This window comes from Mercenaria mercenaria, unplaced genomic scaffold, assembly GCF_021730395.1.
Source record: "Mercenaria mercenaria strain notata unplaced genomic scaffold, MADL_Memer_1 contig_1823, whole genome shotgun sequence".
Taxonomy (NCBI): Eukaryota; Metazoa; Mollusca; class Bivalvia; order Venerida; family Veneridae; genus Mercenaria; species Mercenaria mercenaria.
Window position 1 is genome coordinate 1 of NW_026459831.1, and position 19,236 is coordinate 19,236.

Consider the following 19,236-nt stretch of genomic DNA (forward strand, 5'->3'; position numbering starts at 1 on the left):
CTTTTCTGAGAATTTAAACATTTCTCAGGTAGGTTTTTATGAATTTTATCAAAAATGGTTATGTTTATAATTGAATAAAATTCACAAATAGGTAAAATCTTGATCTTGATTTTCAAAAATAACCACATGCTCTGAACTGTTGCATGACGTCATCAGTTTCTCACGAGAGACTGTGCAAGATGTTGCGGTTTGATACTGGTTAGTAAACCAAATGGGGTTTTGCCATAACTTAATGGATCTGACTATCAGAAAATAAGAACAGCGTCAGTTAAGTTATGGTAGCCAGAACTACCTTTTGGGGTGGTCTGACTCTGGGGCACGGATAAAGGATTTGGTTTTAGAGGCGGCGTAAAATATTTGTAGTGACAGTGATAGTGTAGAGCAAGTCATATATGGTCCAAACCTGTTTTCCATGGGTTGGTTTATTTGTTACCTGGTTACATAGGTTACAGCAATATAGATCATAATTGAACTTCATGTTTGATCCTATTTTCAAAGGGTTGGTTTAAAGTAACCAGGTTACAGTGGTTACATAGGTTACAGCAGGACCGTAGGAAGCATTTTCAGATTGAGGGGTGGGGGCATACATTTTAAATATCAGCTAAAATTGACTCGCCGTCAAAACATTGCTATGATGAATAACCATAATAGGTCAAATTTTTGGTTCCTGAGGCCATGTACAGCAACATATAGACAGAATTAAACTACTTTCAATGGGTAGGTACACTAATACACTAATTGAGATCATTATAAAATACCGGCAGGATGTTTAATAAATACATCACCAATTAAAGTAGCAAAAAAAAAATGTAATAAGTATATACAATGTAAATTGTAAAGAGCTTTATCATTGTTTATAGGAGCTCATGCAAAATTTATCAGATTTTAAAAGTGCAAGCATAGTAAGTGAGAAAAATTGCACATTTTTATATTCTTTAGTCAGAACAGAAGACAAATTATGTATACATGCATAGCGAGCGAGAAAAAAATGTATATTTTGCACTTATTCTACCCAGAACATAAGACAAATTTACATTGCGGCGATTTTAGGGGGGCATGTGCCGAGTGCCCACCCCTCTCTGAATCTGCTAGTGTGGGGTGTAGTAACCCCCATATATATATAGACACGGGCTTCAGCTGTCAAAATGGCATTTTTGGTATATGGTCATTATCATCTGCTGTAAAAGAAGTAACTTGTTACTTTAAAATACCAGCTGATACGCCCTCACACTACTTAAATATCCACACAAAAAAACATTCTCATTTCTTGCTGTCACGTTTTTGCACAGTGAGCTGTGAAACTCGTACTATTTCATCACAAACATGCAGTCTAAAAAAATCGTGTTCACCATACGATTATGGAAAATCATCAGTAAAACTCATGTATGGCAGGTGAACAAAAGGAAATGAATGATGCTCCTTAAAATAGTCAAAATGTATCTCACAAACCTCGGTATTGAACTACAAGCGGGTCCTGCAATGTTATATGTACAATACTAGTTGTTGTTGTTAGATTTAACATCGCACCGACACATGATAGGTCATATGGCAACTTTCCAGCTTTATTGGTGGAGAAGACCCCAGGTGCCCCTCCATGCATTATTTCATCACGAGCGGGCACCTGGGTAGAACCACCGACCTTCCGTAAGCCAATACTAGTACATGTACTTGCTATATGTACAATACTAGTACTTGCTATATGTACAGTACATGTACTTGCTATATGTACAGTACTAGTACTTGCTATATGTACAATACTAGTACTTGCTATATGTACAGTACATGTACTTGCTATATGTACAATACTAGTACTTGCTATATGTACAATACTAGTACTTGCTATATGTACAATACTAGTACTTGCTATATGTACAATACTAGTACTTGCTATATGTGCAGTACATGTACTTGCTATATGTACAATACTAGTACTTGCTATATGTGCAGTACATGTACTTGCTATATGTACAATACTAGTACTTGCTATATGTACAATACTAGTACTTGCTATATGTACAATACTAGTACTTGCTATATGTACAATACTAGTACTTGCTATATGTACAATACTAGTACTTGCTATATGTACAATACTAGTACTTGCTATATGTACAATACTAGTACTTGCTATATGTACAATACTAGTACTTGCTATATGTACAGTACATGTACTTGCTATATGTACAATACTAGTACTTGCTATATGTACAGTACATGTACTTGCTATATGTACAATACTAGTACTTGCTATATGTACAGTACATGTACTTGCTATATGTACACTACTAGTACTTGCTATATGTACAGTACATGTACTTGCTATATGTACAGTACATGTACTTGCTATATGTACAGTACATGTACTTGCTATATGTACAGTACATGTACTTGCTATATGTACAGTACATGTACTTGTTGTATGTACAATACTAGTAAAGCATGCCCACTCATTTTTAAAGTTAAGGGTACCTGTACATGTACCCCCTGCCTTTGCAAGATAGGGGTACAGTCCAAAATTTGGGGGTACACTACATGGCAGATCTGAAATTTTTCTATATAACTTTTGAAATTTGTGTATACATGGTTTTTTTTCATGCAGAACTCTCGTGGGTGGGGTATAACAGACAAGATAAACTTAAGATGTTTTTCCAAAGTTAAGATAGGAAATTCTGAACCAAAGGGCTCATCCATATAAGTAAGTATTCAGAAAGGTTCATGTATTTCCCGATTCTGTGAATGGAACACGATTCGTTCGAAATAACATAGTCTCAACTAGCTGGTAAAAATCACCAATCAATAATTGATAATAAATGCCCAAATTATTACAGATATGAAATTTGTATCAAAATTGCAATTAAATATCTAAGAAAATACTGTTAATTAACATTTTGCTGAGTTCATAATTTTTAAGCTAAAGTACTTTTCTAAATTCGAACATATTGATACCTTTTTTGCACATGACCTATGTAACGCCTGACTAAAACACTTACCAAACCCCTCTATGTGGCTGACAATTACGCCGGGAATTCGGTGATGGAAACGAAATTATCATGTCCCTGGACAAGATCTTCGTTTTAGACCTTACAAAACAATCGGCAAGTGCACAATGGAATAAACAAAGATTTAGCAGTTGAACGTAGGAGTTCCGAATCTCTGCGTGCATGTACCCCCAGCAAGTGACTTTTATGCCTGCATTTGATATTTTCTGTGTGATTCACGTACTGCAGTGCGTGAATTGGCATGCTGTAGTACTTTCCATATGTAAAATACAAGTACTTGCTACATGTATAATATTAGTACTTGCTACATGTACAATACTAGTACTTGCTATATGTACAATACAAGTACTTGCTATTTGTACAATACAAGTACTTGCTATATATGTACAATATTAGTACTTGCTATATGTACAATACTAGTATTGCTGTATGTACCACACTAAGTACTTGCTATATATGTACAATACTAGTACTTGCTGTATGTACCACACTAAGTACTTGCTATATATGTACAATACTAGTACTTGCTGTATGTACCACACTAAGTACTTGCTATATGTACAATACTATTACTTGCTGTATGTACCACACTAAGTACTTGCTATATATGTACAATACTAGTACTTGCTGTATGTACCACACTAAGTACTTGCTATATATGTACACTACTAGTACTTGCTGTATGTACCACACTAAGTACTTGCTATATGTACAATACTAGTACTTACCATATGTACCACACTAAGTACTTGCTACACAATACTGGTAATTATATGCTCAGTACTAATAATTGCTATATGTACAGTTCTGGTAACTGCTTTATATGTTTAAAAGTGGATTAGAAATTTATTATTTGCAAGTATTAGACATGTTACTATAACTTTTATTTTTCAGGAATTGAACAAGATTGCAGAAGAAATGGGAGAAAATACTGTTAAGGAGCTCATTTTCAAGTGTGGTGTATGCCAGCAAGGTTTTGAAGATATTTTCTTGTATTTTAAACACTTTTCAGAACATAAACAAGTGACATTTCAAGAATGTTTCCATCTCTGTGAGACCAGTAATAAATGGAAACACAGTCTAGATTATTGTATGCACTGTCTGGAGTTAACTGATACAGAGCCGTTCACATGCCAGGTGTGTTTGAAATCATTCAAGACAATGTGTATGTTGCATAGACATATTGTGGATAACCATCCAAAAATCATCTCTTATGATATTGATATAGAGGCAAGAACAGCCAGGGCAGATTTGGAAGATGGGTCTGGCGATTTAGCAGAAGAGATATCTGAAACAGCGACAGATGAAGTTAAACAAGAGATAGGTGTTGTTCCATTTGTTTGCTATTTTTGCAACAGTGGCCATACAAGGGTTGTTGATTTTTTAAAACATTTACAAACTCATGGTAGATTTAAGTTTAACAAATGTTTCCATCTATGTGACATTGAGGAATTAGATGAGCAAATTAAAGAAACAAACAAAATAGACAAGTTTTTATGCCGTACATGTGGTACATGGTATCAGAGTATGTGCCTTGTTTTCAAACACTTTTCTTGTAAAAAGTCGTGTAAGTCATATACAGTTTCACTTCATAATAAAACTGTATATGTAGGTTCTCAACAGTGTTTGGATGTAAAAAGTAAATTTGTGGGAAACAAATTGTCCCCCAAAGAAAGATTGAAGGAAACTAGAAAAGAGTTTCAAGAGAAAAGAATGTGTTTTGTTCTATTAGAAGACTGTGCAGGTTTAATCACAAAGTCTGGCATAGAAAAAGTTCCTTCAACTTCTCCGATACCATTAAGTGAACAAGAAGCTCGGGAGCATTCATCACATGATAGACTGTCTTCGGTATTAGAAGATGGATTCTCCAAAAGCGTTACCGATGATAAAGGATTTGAGGGTACGAAACAGCAGTTTGAATCTGATTCTAAAAGACTGATAGTGAACTTTAGTTCAGAAATGAGCACTGATGATGGAAATGAAGAAGGATCAAAGAATGGAAGTTCTGGCAAGGGAGAACAAATAGAATCTGAGTGTCATGAAAATACAAGTAAATTACAAAGACAAGCTACACTTGGAAGGCCACGAAAAAACTTTTTCAAATCATCGTTTGTACGGAAAATGCAGTATTATGAACGGAAAAAGAAGCTTCTGAGTCAGCCGACTATATGTCAGCTTTGTGGTATAAAATTAAAAAAGATGTGTATTAAGGTATGTATATATTTATGTTTGAGATATAATAGTGTTATTATTTATATAACAGAACCTTGATCTGCTATATTTTATATGGCTTGAGTGGAATTTACTAGGCCTGGATGTAAATTATAAAGAGGGGCCTGTGCTGAATGTGGATCAATGTGCTGTTTTATTATTTACCTTTATCTATTTTCAGTGAAAATGGACTATGACTTAACCCTTACCTTGCTAAATTTCTATAATGAACTTGTCCATCTTTCAATTTGGACAGTACCATTAGCTGTTAAAAGGGATGCTTACCCAAAGATACTGAGTGGCGAACAGTGCAGATCCTGATCAGACTGCATGGATGTGCAGTCTGATCATGATCGACACTGGTCGCAGAGACAGAATCAGTTGTGTTTAGCGCTTTAAGGGTTACCAATGCTTGACATATATTTGATAGCATACCTAAAGCAAGTAATCCCTTGGTTTGAAAAATACAGTTTGTAGTTCAGGCAGGGATTCCATTGGTATATATCATAATGCTTTTTATCATTCATACATAACCCCAGCAGAAAAGGAATATTTTTACGTATTAATTATTACTGAGATGTCTGTATATCAATGATGAGCAATGTTATATACCTGAAAATCACTTTTTTGTGGATGCCCATCTAAATATATACAAATGATATAGAAAAAATCTGATTCTTGTCTTAATATAATGTATGATGTTTGCTTTTTGAATTATTTGTAAATGTTTAATATTGTAGAGATTAAAACCAACTGACTTTAAGGCAGTTTTATGTAAACAAGATGTCATTTGTAAATGTTATATTGTAGAGACACATGAAACTTGTGCATTCTGACACTGGGCCTGCAACATGTGAAAAATGTGGAAAAGTATTTTCCTGTAAATGTGAGTATACTGTATTCCAATTATTCATCATTTGAACTGGCTGTTTCTCCTTTATTGCTCTATGCAAAACTTCGAAACCTTCCAAACCACTGCCCTGATTACAAAATGTTTAGATAGCAATTTTCCTTGAGTTACCCTCTGACAAATTCCTTTCAACCATTTTGATTATTTTATAAACATGACTGCCAGGGGTAGGGCTAGTTTTCTCTGTGAACTTTAAAAGACTTCTCTGAAACTGCTGGCTTAGAGTTGTACTGTATTGTTTTTATAGATTACTGTGAGAGGCATATCAGCTACATCCACTCGAATAAAGTGTATGTTTGTGACGAGTGTGGAAAAACATTTAAGGTATTTCTGTGGCTTATTATAAATCTGCTCATACTATAATAATCTGTCACTGGTTGTTGATGCAGATAGTTGTTGATTCAGATAGGAATAATCAGTTCAAGGTTAATTCTTTTGATAGTAACGAGGCTCTGCCGAGTATTCACATCTGCATCTACAACCTGTGGTAGATTATCTTTATTGCGTAACATATTTTACCAAAATACAGAATATATAAAAGAAATTCTTTTTCTATAGCACTTTATCATATACAGTCTAGTGTTTTTAAACAAAGTATAGGAAATTAACATGTATTAAACAGAAATTACGTTGTGACATTTCAGTGATGCAAAACAACAAAATTTCAGTTTAGTTACATTATCTGTAGCGTGACATTATGTTGTTTCCATACTGAAACATAAAGCAACTTAGTTTTAATCTAGAAAAATGCTAACGAAGATCAACAATCAGTATCTATTGCTTTTAGCTCAACCATACAAAATACATGTATATGGAGACCTATCCTAATCGCCCTTGTGCCGGCTTCCTTGGTTAATGCTTTGATGCAGTTTCTCTTTTTAGCTCACCTGAGCCAAAGGCTCAAGGTGAGCTTATGTGATTGTATGATGTCCCCTTGTCATCCATCCATCCGTGTAGTGCAATTTCTCCACAGACAAAGAAGAGAACTCATTTACAGGGCCTTTACGTTTATTTCTTTGAAAAAATAATCAACTTTTTTGAAACTCCCAAGTTGCAGCATTTCTTGTAACTGATGAATTATGCAATTCGAAAGCAATTAAACCATTATTATAAAGTTTAAAAGATGTTCCGTCTTCAGTATATCTAATTATTAGCATTGATGATTATGTTGTCAGAGTTATCTGTCCAGCTGGCTTATGGAAGGTCAGTGGTTCTACCCAGGTGCCCGCTCGTGATGAAATGCACGGAGGGGCATTTTGGATTTTCCTCCGCCATCAAAGCTAGAAAGTCGCCATATGACCCTTGATTGTGTCGGTGCGACGTTAAACCGAACAAAATAAATAATTTACATTGGTGTCACTGCAAAAGTTAAGGCAAATTTTAAAATTTACATTACAAAATGATCAATTTTGTTTGTTTTAAAGGTGAAGGTTTATTTAAAGAATCATAAGGAATCCCACAACAAGGAGAGAATATACAAGTGTGAAGAATGTGAAAAGACATTTTATACAAAGGCATCTCTACGTGCACACCGGCTGAGAAAAAGTTTGTAACTATATGATTTATTCATTTCTCTGTTAATAGTCCAAAACACTGAAGTTATAATTGACAAATTGTGTGGTTAAACCTTTAGCCTACCAAATTTCTACAATGGACTTGCCCATCATTCTATTTTTTGCAATACCATTTATTATTTGAAGAGGTGTTCACTGAAAATTTACTGATTGAATAGCGAACAGTGCAGACCATGATAAGCCTGTATGAATGTACAGGCTGATCTTGGTCTGCACTGGTGGCAGAGGCACTAATATGTTCGCATATTTTTACAATTAATGAAATACCTGACAACTAATTAAATTATTGAGCATCAGTTTTCACCATTGACCGGAAAGTCATTCAGTTAGATTACTATAAAAGCAAATATTTTCGCTGGGTCAGAATTTCGCAAATTTAAAATTTTGATTATTTTTTATGCCCCCGAAGGGAGGCATATAGTTTTTGAACCGTCTGTCGGTCTGTCAGTCTGACATGTCAGTCTGTCCGCAATTTTCGTGTCCGGTCCATATCTTTGTCATCGATGGATGGATTTTCAAATAACTTGGCATGAATGTGTACCACAGTAAGACGACGTGTCGCGCGCAAGACCCAGGTCCGTAGCTCAAAGGTCAAGGTCACAGACGTTAAAGGTCATTTTTCATGATAGTGCATTTGTGTCCGGTCCATATCTTTGTCATCGATGGATGGATTTTCAAATTACTTGGCATGAATGTGTACCACAGTAAGACGACATGTCGCGCACAAGACCCAGGTCCGTAGCTCAAAGGTCAAGGTCACAGACGTTAAAGGTCATTTTTCATGATAGTGCATTTGTGTCCGGTCCATATCTTTGTCATCCATGGATGGGTTTTCAAATAACTTGGCATGAATGTGTACCACAGTAAGACGACGTGTCGCGCGCAAGACCCAGGTCCGTAGCTCAAAGGTCAAGGTCACACTTAGACGTTAAAGGTCATTTTTCATGATAGTGCATTCGTGTCCGGTCCATATCTTTGTCATCCATGGTTGGTTTTTTAAATAACTTGGCATGAATGTGTACCACAGTAAGACGACGTGTTGTGCGCAAGACCCAGGTTCGTAGCTCAAAGGTTAAGGTCACACATAGACGTTAAAGGTCATATTTCATGATAGTGCATTGATGGGCGTGTCCGGTCCATATCTTTGTCAAGTCCCAGGTCCGTAGGTCAAAGGTCCTAAACTCTAACATCGGCCATAACTATTCATTCAAAGTGCAATCCGGGGCATGTGTCATCCTATGGAGACAGCTCTTGTTTGAGGTTTACTATTCAGTTTGGTAAAATTGCAAAAGTGGTATTCTACTTGAATTGGAATTATACTAATGGTGAATATTTACGTGAGGATTAATTTTCGCAGGATGTATAACCTCGCGAAAAAATATAGTGTAAATTAAACCTAGTAAACATTTCTGCTTTTACAGTATACAATGATTTCTTTTAAAATTAAACATCAGCAGGGACAGAGGATTCTCATGAACTATACATTTACTGAAATAAACAGTCTTAATAAATAATTGAATATTCAGAAACTGTTATAGAAATTAGAACATAACAGAATCCAATATGTTTGTTTGGCTTGGGTTTAAGTTTAACACAGTTTTTCAACATTATTTCAGTTATGTAACAGCGGACAGTTGTGTTAACTTAACCACTGTTCATTGATTCCAGTGCAAACCTGAGGGATCGAACTCACGACCCTGCGATCCATAGATCTTCTCTTTCCCTATTGAACTAGATGGTCGGATTTATAATATTTGAGAATACATTGATCACTTTTCATTATTTGAATAGAAACAATACATAATGAGGAAGTTTTTCATGTACAATGCATGTAACTGAAATGCAATTTATAAAGTGTTAATTTATATCACTTAATACCTGAATATATTTTTTGCTGTTTTAACTAGAAAAGGTACGAGACCAACAGTGCCCTCATTGTGAAAAAATGTTTGATAAACGAGGACTTAGGAATCACATACGAGATGTACATGCAGATTCAAGCAAATGGATTTGTACATTTTCTGGATGTGAAAAGCGGTTCAAATCTAGACGTTTCTTGCGGAGACATATCGTACGTCATCAAGGTAAGCTATTGAAAGTGAGGATCAATATTTAGTCAATAGTAACTTATGGTTATGCTAAACCAACCCATTAAGCCAGATCATATATACAAGGAAAAGGGTTCATAATGATTGACAGAAGACAAAGTTCACTGGCATTCCCTTTTGAATTGTTCTGGTTAGTTTTCAGTTACTAGGGGGGAACAGGTAACTTACAAGCAGGGGTTGGATTAACTGTCCTGTTTGATTGAAATAAGAAATGTTTTATGTTTTTCTTTCGGTATAATTATAATAATTATTACATACTCGTTTCTATTCCCCGTTAAGTTACACTGGTACCAGAAATGTCAATGTTTTTCCATAAACTGACGCCTGAATTTCATACCGGGTGCATGATGTAATTCAGTGTGTGTTGTTGCACTATTTTTTTCTAATTAGTTCAGTATTGTCAATCCTATTCAAGCTATTGGACATATTTATGATATTTACATTATATTCATGTAGATGCGTATGTAATAAAAGGTTATTATCTTTGCATTGGGAACTATGCACTCGTTCTTTAGCAGAAGAATATTGCGCTCCTAACGTCGCGCAGTATTTCCGCTGAAGAACTTGTGCATATTTTCCGATACAAAGCTAATAATCAACCTATAATAATAATATTGATCGCTTCTCAAGTCAAAATGCAATGGAATCATTGGAAACTTCTTTCACTGATATTTAGTGGAAAAGAAACTCAAAATCATGTAGAAACTAACATTAATATTTTGCACCAACGTGCTTTTTGACAGCTCAATTACATGTATTTAACCAAATTCTACCTTTCACTCTGAATATATTATCATATTCATTCTTCTGATGTTTTGCCTGTGGCACATAAAGCTTAAAGATAGAATGGTAGGTTTCCTTCATTAAACATCTTAGAATAGGGAAATAGATTTTAGTTTTGTGTGCTTTGTTGGCAAATAAAAAATGGTTTTGTGTTCAGATGCGTAGTAATCTAATCTCGAAGACTGAAGGCCTGAGTGATTAATTACAACGCATCTGAAAGAAAAAAAATGTTTTATTTGGCAACAAAGCATGCAAAACTTAAATTATTTCCATTCTAACACGTTGGAACTACAGCAGAAAGGGATACATATCTAGAATTCTTTTTTAGGTGGAAATGGATGGAGTAAACTGGAATAGCCAAAAGTAGGTAATTTGTGAAATGTGTTTAAATTGACAAGACAATACATGGTGAAATCCTCTGTGTATAAAAGAAAATCTTAGAAGTGTTAGAATTGGAAATCAAATTTGTTTCCACTTTGGTTTAGAAAGGAAGTTTAATGCCCATTCACAACACATTTTGAACATAACATACTCCTGACCCCATTGAAGAAAAGTGGGTATACTTTTGTTTAGTGTTATTTGGTCTGTTTGACACTATTCGATAGAGCATTCAGTTTCGATCAATAAGTAGTGAATGCTTGGTCTGCAGAAATGGTAAAAAATCATAGGATGATATTGCATTTGATAAGTATTTATCCGGTTTCTTGTTTGCAGAGATTAAACCAGAAGTTTGTGACTTTTGTGGAGTGTCCTTTGCCCAGAGAGGTGAGCTTAAATCACACGTCAGAAGGATACATGGAGTACAGGAGTTAACAAAAAAGAAAATTGAAGGTAATTTATTTTTATTAGATGTGATTCAGGTAATGCATTATTTGAACAAATGTTTTGTTTGAGAACAAGTTGTATAATATTTTTTGCTCACCTGAGCACAGGTGCTCAATGTGAGCTATTGTGACCGATCATTGTCCAGTGTGCGTTGTGTGCCATGCATTAACATTTGCCTTGATAATACTTAATAGGCCATAGTTGTAACCCAGTCTTTGTAGTTAATGAAACTTTTTTTTTTATTTGTCGAAAGTAGGTTACAGCATATAGCATATAGTATATGAAATATTCTGTAAGTAGGTGATTACATACTGAGTTATTTGAAAAATTTGTATTATCTAAAACTTGTATAAAGCCCTGACCCTTGCCATGTTAGATTTCTTTAAAGAATTTGTCTGTCCTTCAATTCAGACAGTACTATCTAGAGATTAAAAAATGTTTACCAGAAGAAACTGACCAATATGTGAAAAAACAGTGCAGATCTTGATCAGACTGCACTGCTGTGCAGGCCAATCAAGATCTACACTGGTCTCAAAGGCAGAACCAATTGTGTTGAACAAAACAAGGGTCAAAGCAATACCATAGTATAATAACTACTATTGAGTTAAATAAAGGGAAATAATTCCTACAAGCATAATAAGCTAATCAAAAACACAGTTATTCATTTTTCTTGTTTGTAATACCTACTTCTTATAACCTTAATAAAGAACAAAAATAAAAGATACCAGATCGGCATGAGAGGCTATGCAAAAAAGCTTGAGAAAAAAAAGAGAGGGGAGGGGGTGGCGGAGGGGGAGAAGGGACAGAAACAAAGTAGGGGTTGGTGGTGCAGCACTGGGGAGATTCAGAAATGAGCTGTACAAAAGAAAGATTAGTTGTCTAGTGAAAGCAGAGATAAACAATCACTCCATTTCACATTGAATTTGTTTAATTTGTTTTATTTTTAGCTCACCTGTCACATAGTGACAAGGTGAGCTTTTGTGATCACCCTTCGTCTGTGCGTCCGTCCATGCGTCAACAATTTCGTGTCTGCACGATAGTGGTTTCGTTTATGATTTTATTTTAACCAAACTTGCACACAACTTGTATCACCATAAGATCTTGGTTCCTTTCTTGAACTGGCTAGATCCTATTATGGGTTCCAGAGTTATGGCCCCTGAAAGGGCCAAAATTAGCTATTTTGACCTTGTCTGCACAATAGAAGCTTCATTTATGATTTGAATTTAATCAAACTTACACAAAACTTGTGTCACCATAAGATCTTGGTTCCTTTTTTGAACCAGCCAGATCCCATTATGGGTTCCAGAGTTATGGCCCCTGAAAGGGCCAGAATTAGCTATTTTGACCTTGTCTGCACAATAGTAGCTTCATTTATGACTTGAATTTAATCTAACTTACATAAAACTTGTGTCACCATAAGATCTCAGTTCCTTTCTTGAACCAGCCAGATCCCATTATGGGTTCCAGAGTTATGGCCCCTGAAAGGGCCAGAATTAGCTATTTTGACCTTGTCTGCACAATAGCAGCTTCATTTATGATTTGAATTTAATCAAACTTGCAGAAAACTTGTGTCACCATAAGATCTCGGTTCCTTTCTTGAACTGGCCAGATCCCATAATGGGTTCCAGAGTTATGGCCCCTGAAAGGGCCAAAATTAGCTATTTTGACCTTGTCTGCACAATAGCAGCTTCATTTATGATTTGATTTTAACCAAACTTGCACACAACTTGTATCACCACAAGGTCTTGGTTCCTTTCTTCAACTGGCCAGATTCCTTCATGGGTTCCAGAGTTATGGCCCCTTATAGGTCCAAAATTGGCTATTTTGGCTTTTGCAGCCAAATAGAGACTTCATTTATGGTTTTATTTGATACAAACTTCCAAAATATCTTCAGCAACAAAAAATCTTGGATTCCTTGACAAATCAGATCTAATCGTAGGTTCCAGAGTTATTTTTATATCTGATTACCTCCCCTGATTGTAATCAAAATGGATTTATATCAGTAAGTACTTACAGGACTTATTTGAAATTTCATTATTGTTATTAGTTGGACTGAGACAATCAGGGTAGATAACTATGGACTGATTTTATGTCAAATTACCTCCCTTTATTTCAAATTAAAATGGTTATATCTCCATAACTAATGAAGATACTGATCTGAAATTTCATTTATGTCAACAGATTTATTTGGCAGATCCTTCTTTTGTTCACTTACAATATTTATTTATTTTAATTACTTCCCTTTTACGTTACTATAAATAGCTTATTTTTAGTAACTTTTTTATTATTGGCCGTAGGGAAAAACCGAGACCACTTTTCTGTGGTACAACATGGATGGTACCTCCAATTTTAGGTGTATTTTGACATATCTATACCTTGTAAGAATTTTTTTTTCTTTTTGGTTAAATTTCTTCCCTTTGTTGTTCCTGTCCTTTGGACTTAGATATTTTTTCTGAGAACCTTCTTGTCCTCAAGTGCAATGATAACAGGTGAGCGATATAGGGCCATCATGGCCCTCTTGTTTAGTGTTAATATGTTCAAGTTTCAATAGCATTTCCATTTGTGTTTTGAACAATTGAAAGCTTGGAAATATGTTTCTAGTTTGACATTGATATATAATAAATTTCGCATTTAGTAATGTATTCATTAATGCAATGCTAAATTTTTCGTTACCTAGAATAATATCTGCCTTTGACCATTCAGTGGAAATATTCGGACAAGTTTCATTTATCATCTTAATGAAACTTGGTTAAAATGTTTGTCTTGATGAAATTTCAAAATAATTTTGTATATAATTTCCATGTGTGACCTTCTAGGCCCATACCGAAATAGTTTACTCAGGTGAGCTATCTAGGACCATCATTGCTCTCATGCTTTTTTATAGAGTTATGGCCCTTTTTGGACTTTGAAATATTACAACTGACTCGTAACATTGTGTACTCAACACTAGAAATTTTGAAAATTTAGTTGAACTGTTTACCTTGCTGTTATGAAATTTTAATTTGTTTTGAATTGTTATTACATAATTCTTGCTATCCATACATTCTGCGGAACTTGTTTGACATGGAAGTTGTCAAATAGTCATGTTATATTTTGACAGATTATCTTGCTTTGATTCATATCAGATGCATTATTTGACAGACTTAATCACTTGCTGAATGCATGACTATATTATCATGATTATATCAAGTGTGTTATAAGGTTAAACCTTTTATATTTTAGATGCTGATCGTGATGAACGTCAAAAACGTCTTGTGTCCATCGACGTGGATCCAGAGATGTTTGGTGAGGAAGGATTGAAAACTATCAGGATGTAAAGTGTTTAAGGATTGTTCTGTTGGGAAAAGCAAGTGTGTTTGGTTAACTACACTATCATTAAAAAGGATGAAATGACAACAAAGTATTTTACAGACAAAAATGGAATATAGTGCAAAAACTGTAATTGATTAAACACAGTTTAAATAGTATAGATGTACCATTAACAAGAAAAAAGCCTCAAGATTTATTTCAATTGTTATATACCCTAACATGCCCTTCTGTGGGGAAGTAATTGTAAATAAAAAGAAATAAGAAAGTGATTTAGTGTGTTCTGAGAATATTTATTAGATCCATAAAAACTCTTCTGTTGTGAGTTAAATCATTAGAAATAGGCAGAAAGGGCAGTTTCCAAAATGTAGTCCCCTCAAATCAAAACATTATAGTTTATTATAGATATGTGCATGGTAGACATGCTCCCAAAACATAGTTAAGAACAAACATGTGTAGGAACACATTGTGATACAGCTTGGGAAAGGTCCGTGGCAAAAAAATCCAATGAATGATATTTACATTTGGAAGACTAGTCTTTTGGCTATCGGGTCGTATTGGTTACTTTAATATAAGTGAGAAATGCGGTTAATATTCAGTAACTTCTTTACAACTTGTTAACTGTAATGTTCAAGTAAAGAAAGTTTTAAATAAAAGAAAGTCCTATTGGTGCATGTGGAAAATTTGAGTTCAGAAATACCCGTCATTAGATTAATTACTTCCGAGTGATTTCATCAACCATGGCTTTCTACATGGTATAAAACAGAATTTCTACATTACCAATAGCTTCCTGTTTCCAGCAGAGCAGTTTCTTGTAACACTGAGTCCTATCAAATAAGGTCATAAAAATGGTGCCACTGTTACTGAATGTGGAACAATTTTATACAAGCTAGCGCTTGGGCATCCTGTAAATTTTGTTCGTAAGTAAATATGTAAGAAAACTTTTTATTGAAACAAATCATTTTAACAGGCTATGATTGTCGCTTTAGGCAGATATTAAAATCAATGTAGGTTAATTGTACATTTCCGCTTAGCTCTATAGGGAGTGCGCAGATCTACGAATCACGGGGTCGCGAGTTCGATCCCCGTGAGGGACGTATGTTCTGTGTTACAATTTGATAAACAACATTGTGTCTGACATCATTCGTCCTCCACCTTTGATTCATGTGGGGAAGTTGGCAGTTAATTGCAGAGAACAGATTTGTACTGGTACAGAATCCAGGAACACTGGTTAGGTTAACTGCCCGCCGTTACATGACTGAAATACTGTTGAAAAAACGGCGTTAAACCCAAAACAAACAAACGAACAAACAAAACTGGTAAGGTTAACTACCCGACGTTATATGACTGAAATACTGTTGAAACTGACTGGCGTTAAACCCAAAACAAAAACACTTTTGTAAGGCTTAATGGTTAACCACATCAGCAGCTAACTTTGCATATTTTTCGGATAGACATTCTTATCGTAGGTCTCCATAAAAGCATGCTCAATGATATGCACTCGTGTACACATAATGTCAGAATGTTTGAACATTCTAGTCTAGATTAATGCCTAGCAGGTAGTGCAAAAGATACTGACTGTTTTGAATATCTAAACCCCATTGTTTTAAGAATCTCTTGATGAATTTAGTGAAGTTCTTTTTATGCCCCCGAAGGGAGGCATATTAGTTTTCAACTGTCCGTCCGTTCGTTCGTTCGTTCGTTCGTTTGTTAGTCACAACGTTAACTTTTTGCATGAAGGCACTTTACTCGCGAACCACTGCACCCAGGACCTTCAAACTTCACATGCTGATAGTACTTATTGAGTATACCACCACTACTGACTTTGGGGTCACCAGGTCAAAGGTCAAGGTCACAGGGGCCAACGTTAACTTTTTGCATGAAGGCACTTTACTCGCGAACCATTGCACCCAGGACCTTCAAACTTCAATTGCTGATAGTACTTATTGAGTACACCACCACAACTGACTTTGGGGTCACCAGGTCAAAGGTCAAGGTCACAGAGGCCAACGATAACTTTTTGCATGAAGGCACTTTACAGGCGAACCACTGCACCCAGGACCTTCAAACTTCACGTGCTGATAGTACTTATTGAGTGCACTACCCCTACTGACTTTGGGGTCACCAGGTCAAAGGTCAAGGCCACAGGGGCCAACGTTAACTTTGTCAAAGGTCAAGGTCACAGGGGCCAACGTTAACTTTTTGCTTGAAGGCACTTTACTCGCGAACCATTGCACCCAGGACCTTCAAACTTCACTTGCTGATAGTACTTATTGAGTACACCACTCCTACTGACTTTGGGGTCACCAGATCAAAGGTCAAGGTCACAGGGGCCAACATCAACTTTTTGCATGAAGGCACTTTACTCGCGAACCACTTCACCCATGACATTCAAACTTCAAACGCTGATAGTACTTATTGAGTACACCACCCCTACTGACTTTGGGGTCACCAGGTCAAAGGTCAAGGTGCTGCGGGGGCATTTGTCACCATTAGTGACAGCTCTTGTTTAACTTGGCGTTCAGTTTCTACGATGGTTGATGTCTTTGCATTAGGGTTGCAGGTTTTCATATATTATATATTATATATAGATGTGTATAATGTAATACAACATTAGGTTATTAGCCAGTTTAGTACATGTACCAGTTTACAAGACTTGCCAGTTTTTCAGTTTTAGATAATTAAATGTTTTCTACGTTTGTGTTGTTTCTTAAAAGTAATTACATCGGCGGTAATCCAGTAATACATTGATTGTTCTGCACACCTTATTATAAACAAAAATGTTATATCCTCATAAACATCATGCGGGGACTTAACTGAAAAATAATTATTCAGTGCTCTATATAGGTAAATTGTTAAAATTAGTTTCAATTTCGTTTTCATTGATATCTGTAATCGTAGTACAAACTCTATATTTTGACGACTATTTTGGTGAGTACTGTGATTTAATGCTTTGTATCGATCTATCTTCCTTATAAAATCCGCCATCAACTGTCTTTTTTATCTTGAACAATTCCAAAAAGCGTTACGTTTCTTTTTTATTCGTGAGAGAACTTTCATGAAAAAGTATTTCATCACATAAAGGCCCACAAAAATGCGCCAAAGCCAGTACATTGTACCTTTCAGATGAAAACTATTATTCTAAAACTATTTTTGTTGCGCCTTAGTTGGCATGTATATTATTCTGCTTCCTTGCCAATAAAACAGGCTGCAAAGTTTCTTTATTCTCGAAATGATTGCCATCAAACTACCACTGTCCGAAATATTAATACAGGCATTATCACATATTAAAGATAGAAAACACTTGACGGTCTTACGTTACAATATTTCAATGTGCCGTCTATGTAATGTGCGTTGCATGAGTAAAGATGAAGACCCAGTCACTAATTCATTATTCCATTATGCAGAAATTAGTATACAAATAAGAACAGCAACGCATGTAGAACGAACGCAGCCGCCCAAATCTGAATCAAACCTTGCAACAGCGAATGTATGAATGTGTTGTCATCTATATAAAGTTGCTTCGGAACCGCTCAGTGGTGTAAACACCCCTAAGAAGTCTACATCAAATACTGGAAATGTGCCATCTCACTCCTAATTCTTCCGTTTCAACCTGAAAAGTACACTGTTTAAGTGTGTTGTCCTGTCGTTCAAAGCATATGCCATAGTTTTGAACATACACTTTAAATTGATAATACTTGCCACATGGTAAAGACATAAATTCCTTTAATTCAAATACAACGTACACTGTGCCCGCCCGCTTAGCTAGCTCAACAGGAAGAGCGCTTGTCTACGGATCATTGGGTCGTGAGTTCGATCCCCAGGCGAGGCAAATGTTCTCCGTGACGATTTGATAAAAGAGGTGGTGTCAGAAATCATTTGTCCTCCACCTTTGATAATTCATGTGGGGAAGTTGACAGTTACTTGCGGAAAACAGGCTTGTACCGGTACAGATTCCAGGAACACTGGTAACTGGCAAACTCTAATTGCTCGCCGTTATAGGACTGAAATACTGCCGGTTGAAAAACGGCGTTAAACCCAAACCAAACGAAACGTACTCCGTTGGTTTTGGTCAAAATGGCATGGGACACATGATTTACCTGCTATTGCCACTAAATCTGCGGAAAACAAAGCTTGTTGTAGTGGCATTTCTTACGCAAGATGATGAGATATAGACTGAGTAATCTGAGGTTTTGAGTGAATTGCTCGAGTGAGCCCGTCGCAAAGACAATTGTGTCGTATTTACAGAAGGTTCTCGCAGAGGACTTACATAAAGTTTGATCTAGTGTGGTTGGTCGTTTTTGATTATTTGCAAAACTAAGAGCGCAGTGAAAACAAACCATGTGAGAAGATTTCCATGTTGTTTTTTCGGCCGGGTTTATAAAAAAATATTCCTGTATTTTGTTTTGATAGATGTTGCTTTAATCTGTATAATTGTTTCGCGAAAGTGTCTTATGATGTACATTTATTATTTCATGCATCAATATTAGGTATATTTATGCCCCCTTCCCGGGGTATAT

At 35.7% G+C, this 19,236-nt stretch overlaps 2 protein-coding genes across 3 annotated transcripts; one reads left to right on the plus strand and one right to left on the minus strand.

Moving 5' to 3' along the window:
* Nucleotides 1-1,639: 1,639 nt before the first annotated feature.
* LOC128551907 (uncharacterized) lies at nucleotides 1,640-3,052 on the minus strand (the record flags this gene model as incomplete). The annotated part of the gene is made up of 2 exons (XM_053532858.1): nucleotides 2,991-3,052; nucleotides 1,640-2,528 (listed from the first exon to the last, which is right to left on the minus strand). Coding segments are annotated over exons 1-2 (951 nt in total), but the record flags the coding sequence as incomplete, so codon positions are not given.
* Nucleotides 3,053-3,886: 834 nt separating this feature from the next.
* Nucleotides 3,887-14,988, plus strand: LOC128546028 (zinc finger protein 652-like). Of its 2 annotated transcripts, none has more exons than XM_053532859.1 (7): nucleotides 3,887-5,210; nucleotides 6,021-6,096; nucleotides 6,368-6,444; nucleotides 7,545-7,665; nucleotides 9,602-9,778; nucleotides 11,300-11,416; nucleotides 14,633-14,988. In XM_053532859.1, exons 1-7 carry the CDS (start codon nucleotides 3,918-3,920, stop codon nucleotides 14,725-14,727), a joined length of 1,956 nt encoding a protein of 651 aa, XP_053388834.1. In that variant the 5' UTR covers nucleotides 3,887-3,917; the 3' UTR covers nucleotides 14,728-14,988. The 2 variants fall into 2 exon arrangements, with proteins under 2 accessions (XP_053388834.1, XP_053388835.1); XM_053532860.1 differs by lacking the exon at nucleotides 14,633-14,988 and adding an exon at nucleotides 10,914-10,948.
* Nucleotides 14,989-19,236: the final 4,248 nt, after the last annotated feature.

Coding starts and splice junctions, on each gene's coding strand:
- LOC128546028 (XM_053532859.1), top strand. CDS start 3,918: ATGGGAGAAAATACTGTTAAGGAGCTCATTTTCAAGTGTGGTGTATGC. Junction 6,445..7,544: donor AGTGTGGAAAAACATTTAAG/GTATTTCTGTGG, acceptor TTTGTTTTAAAG/GTGAAGGTTTATTTAAAGAA. Junction 9,779..11,299: donor ACATATCGTACGTCATCAAG/GTAAGCTATTGA, acceptor TCTTGTTTGCAG/AGATTAAACCAGAAGTTTGT.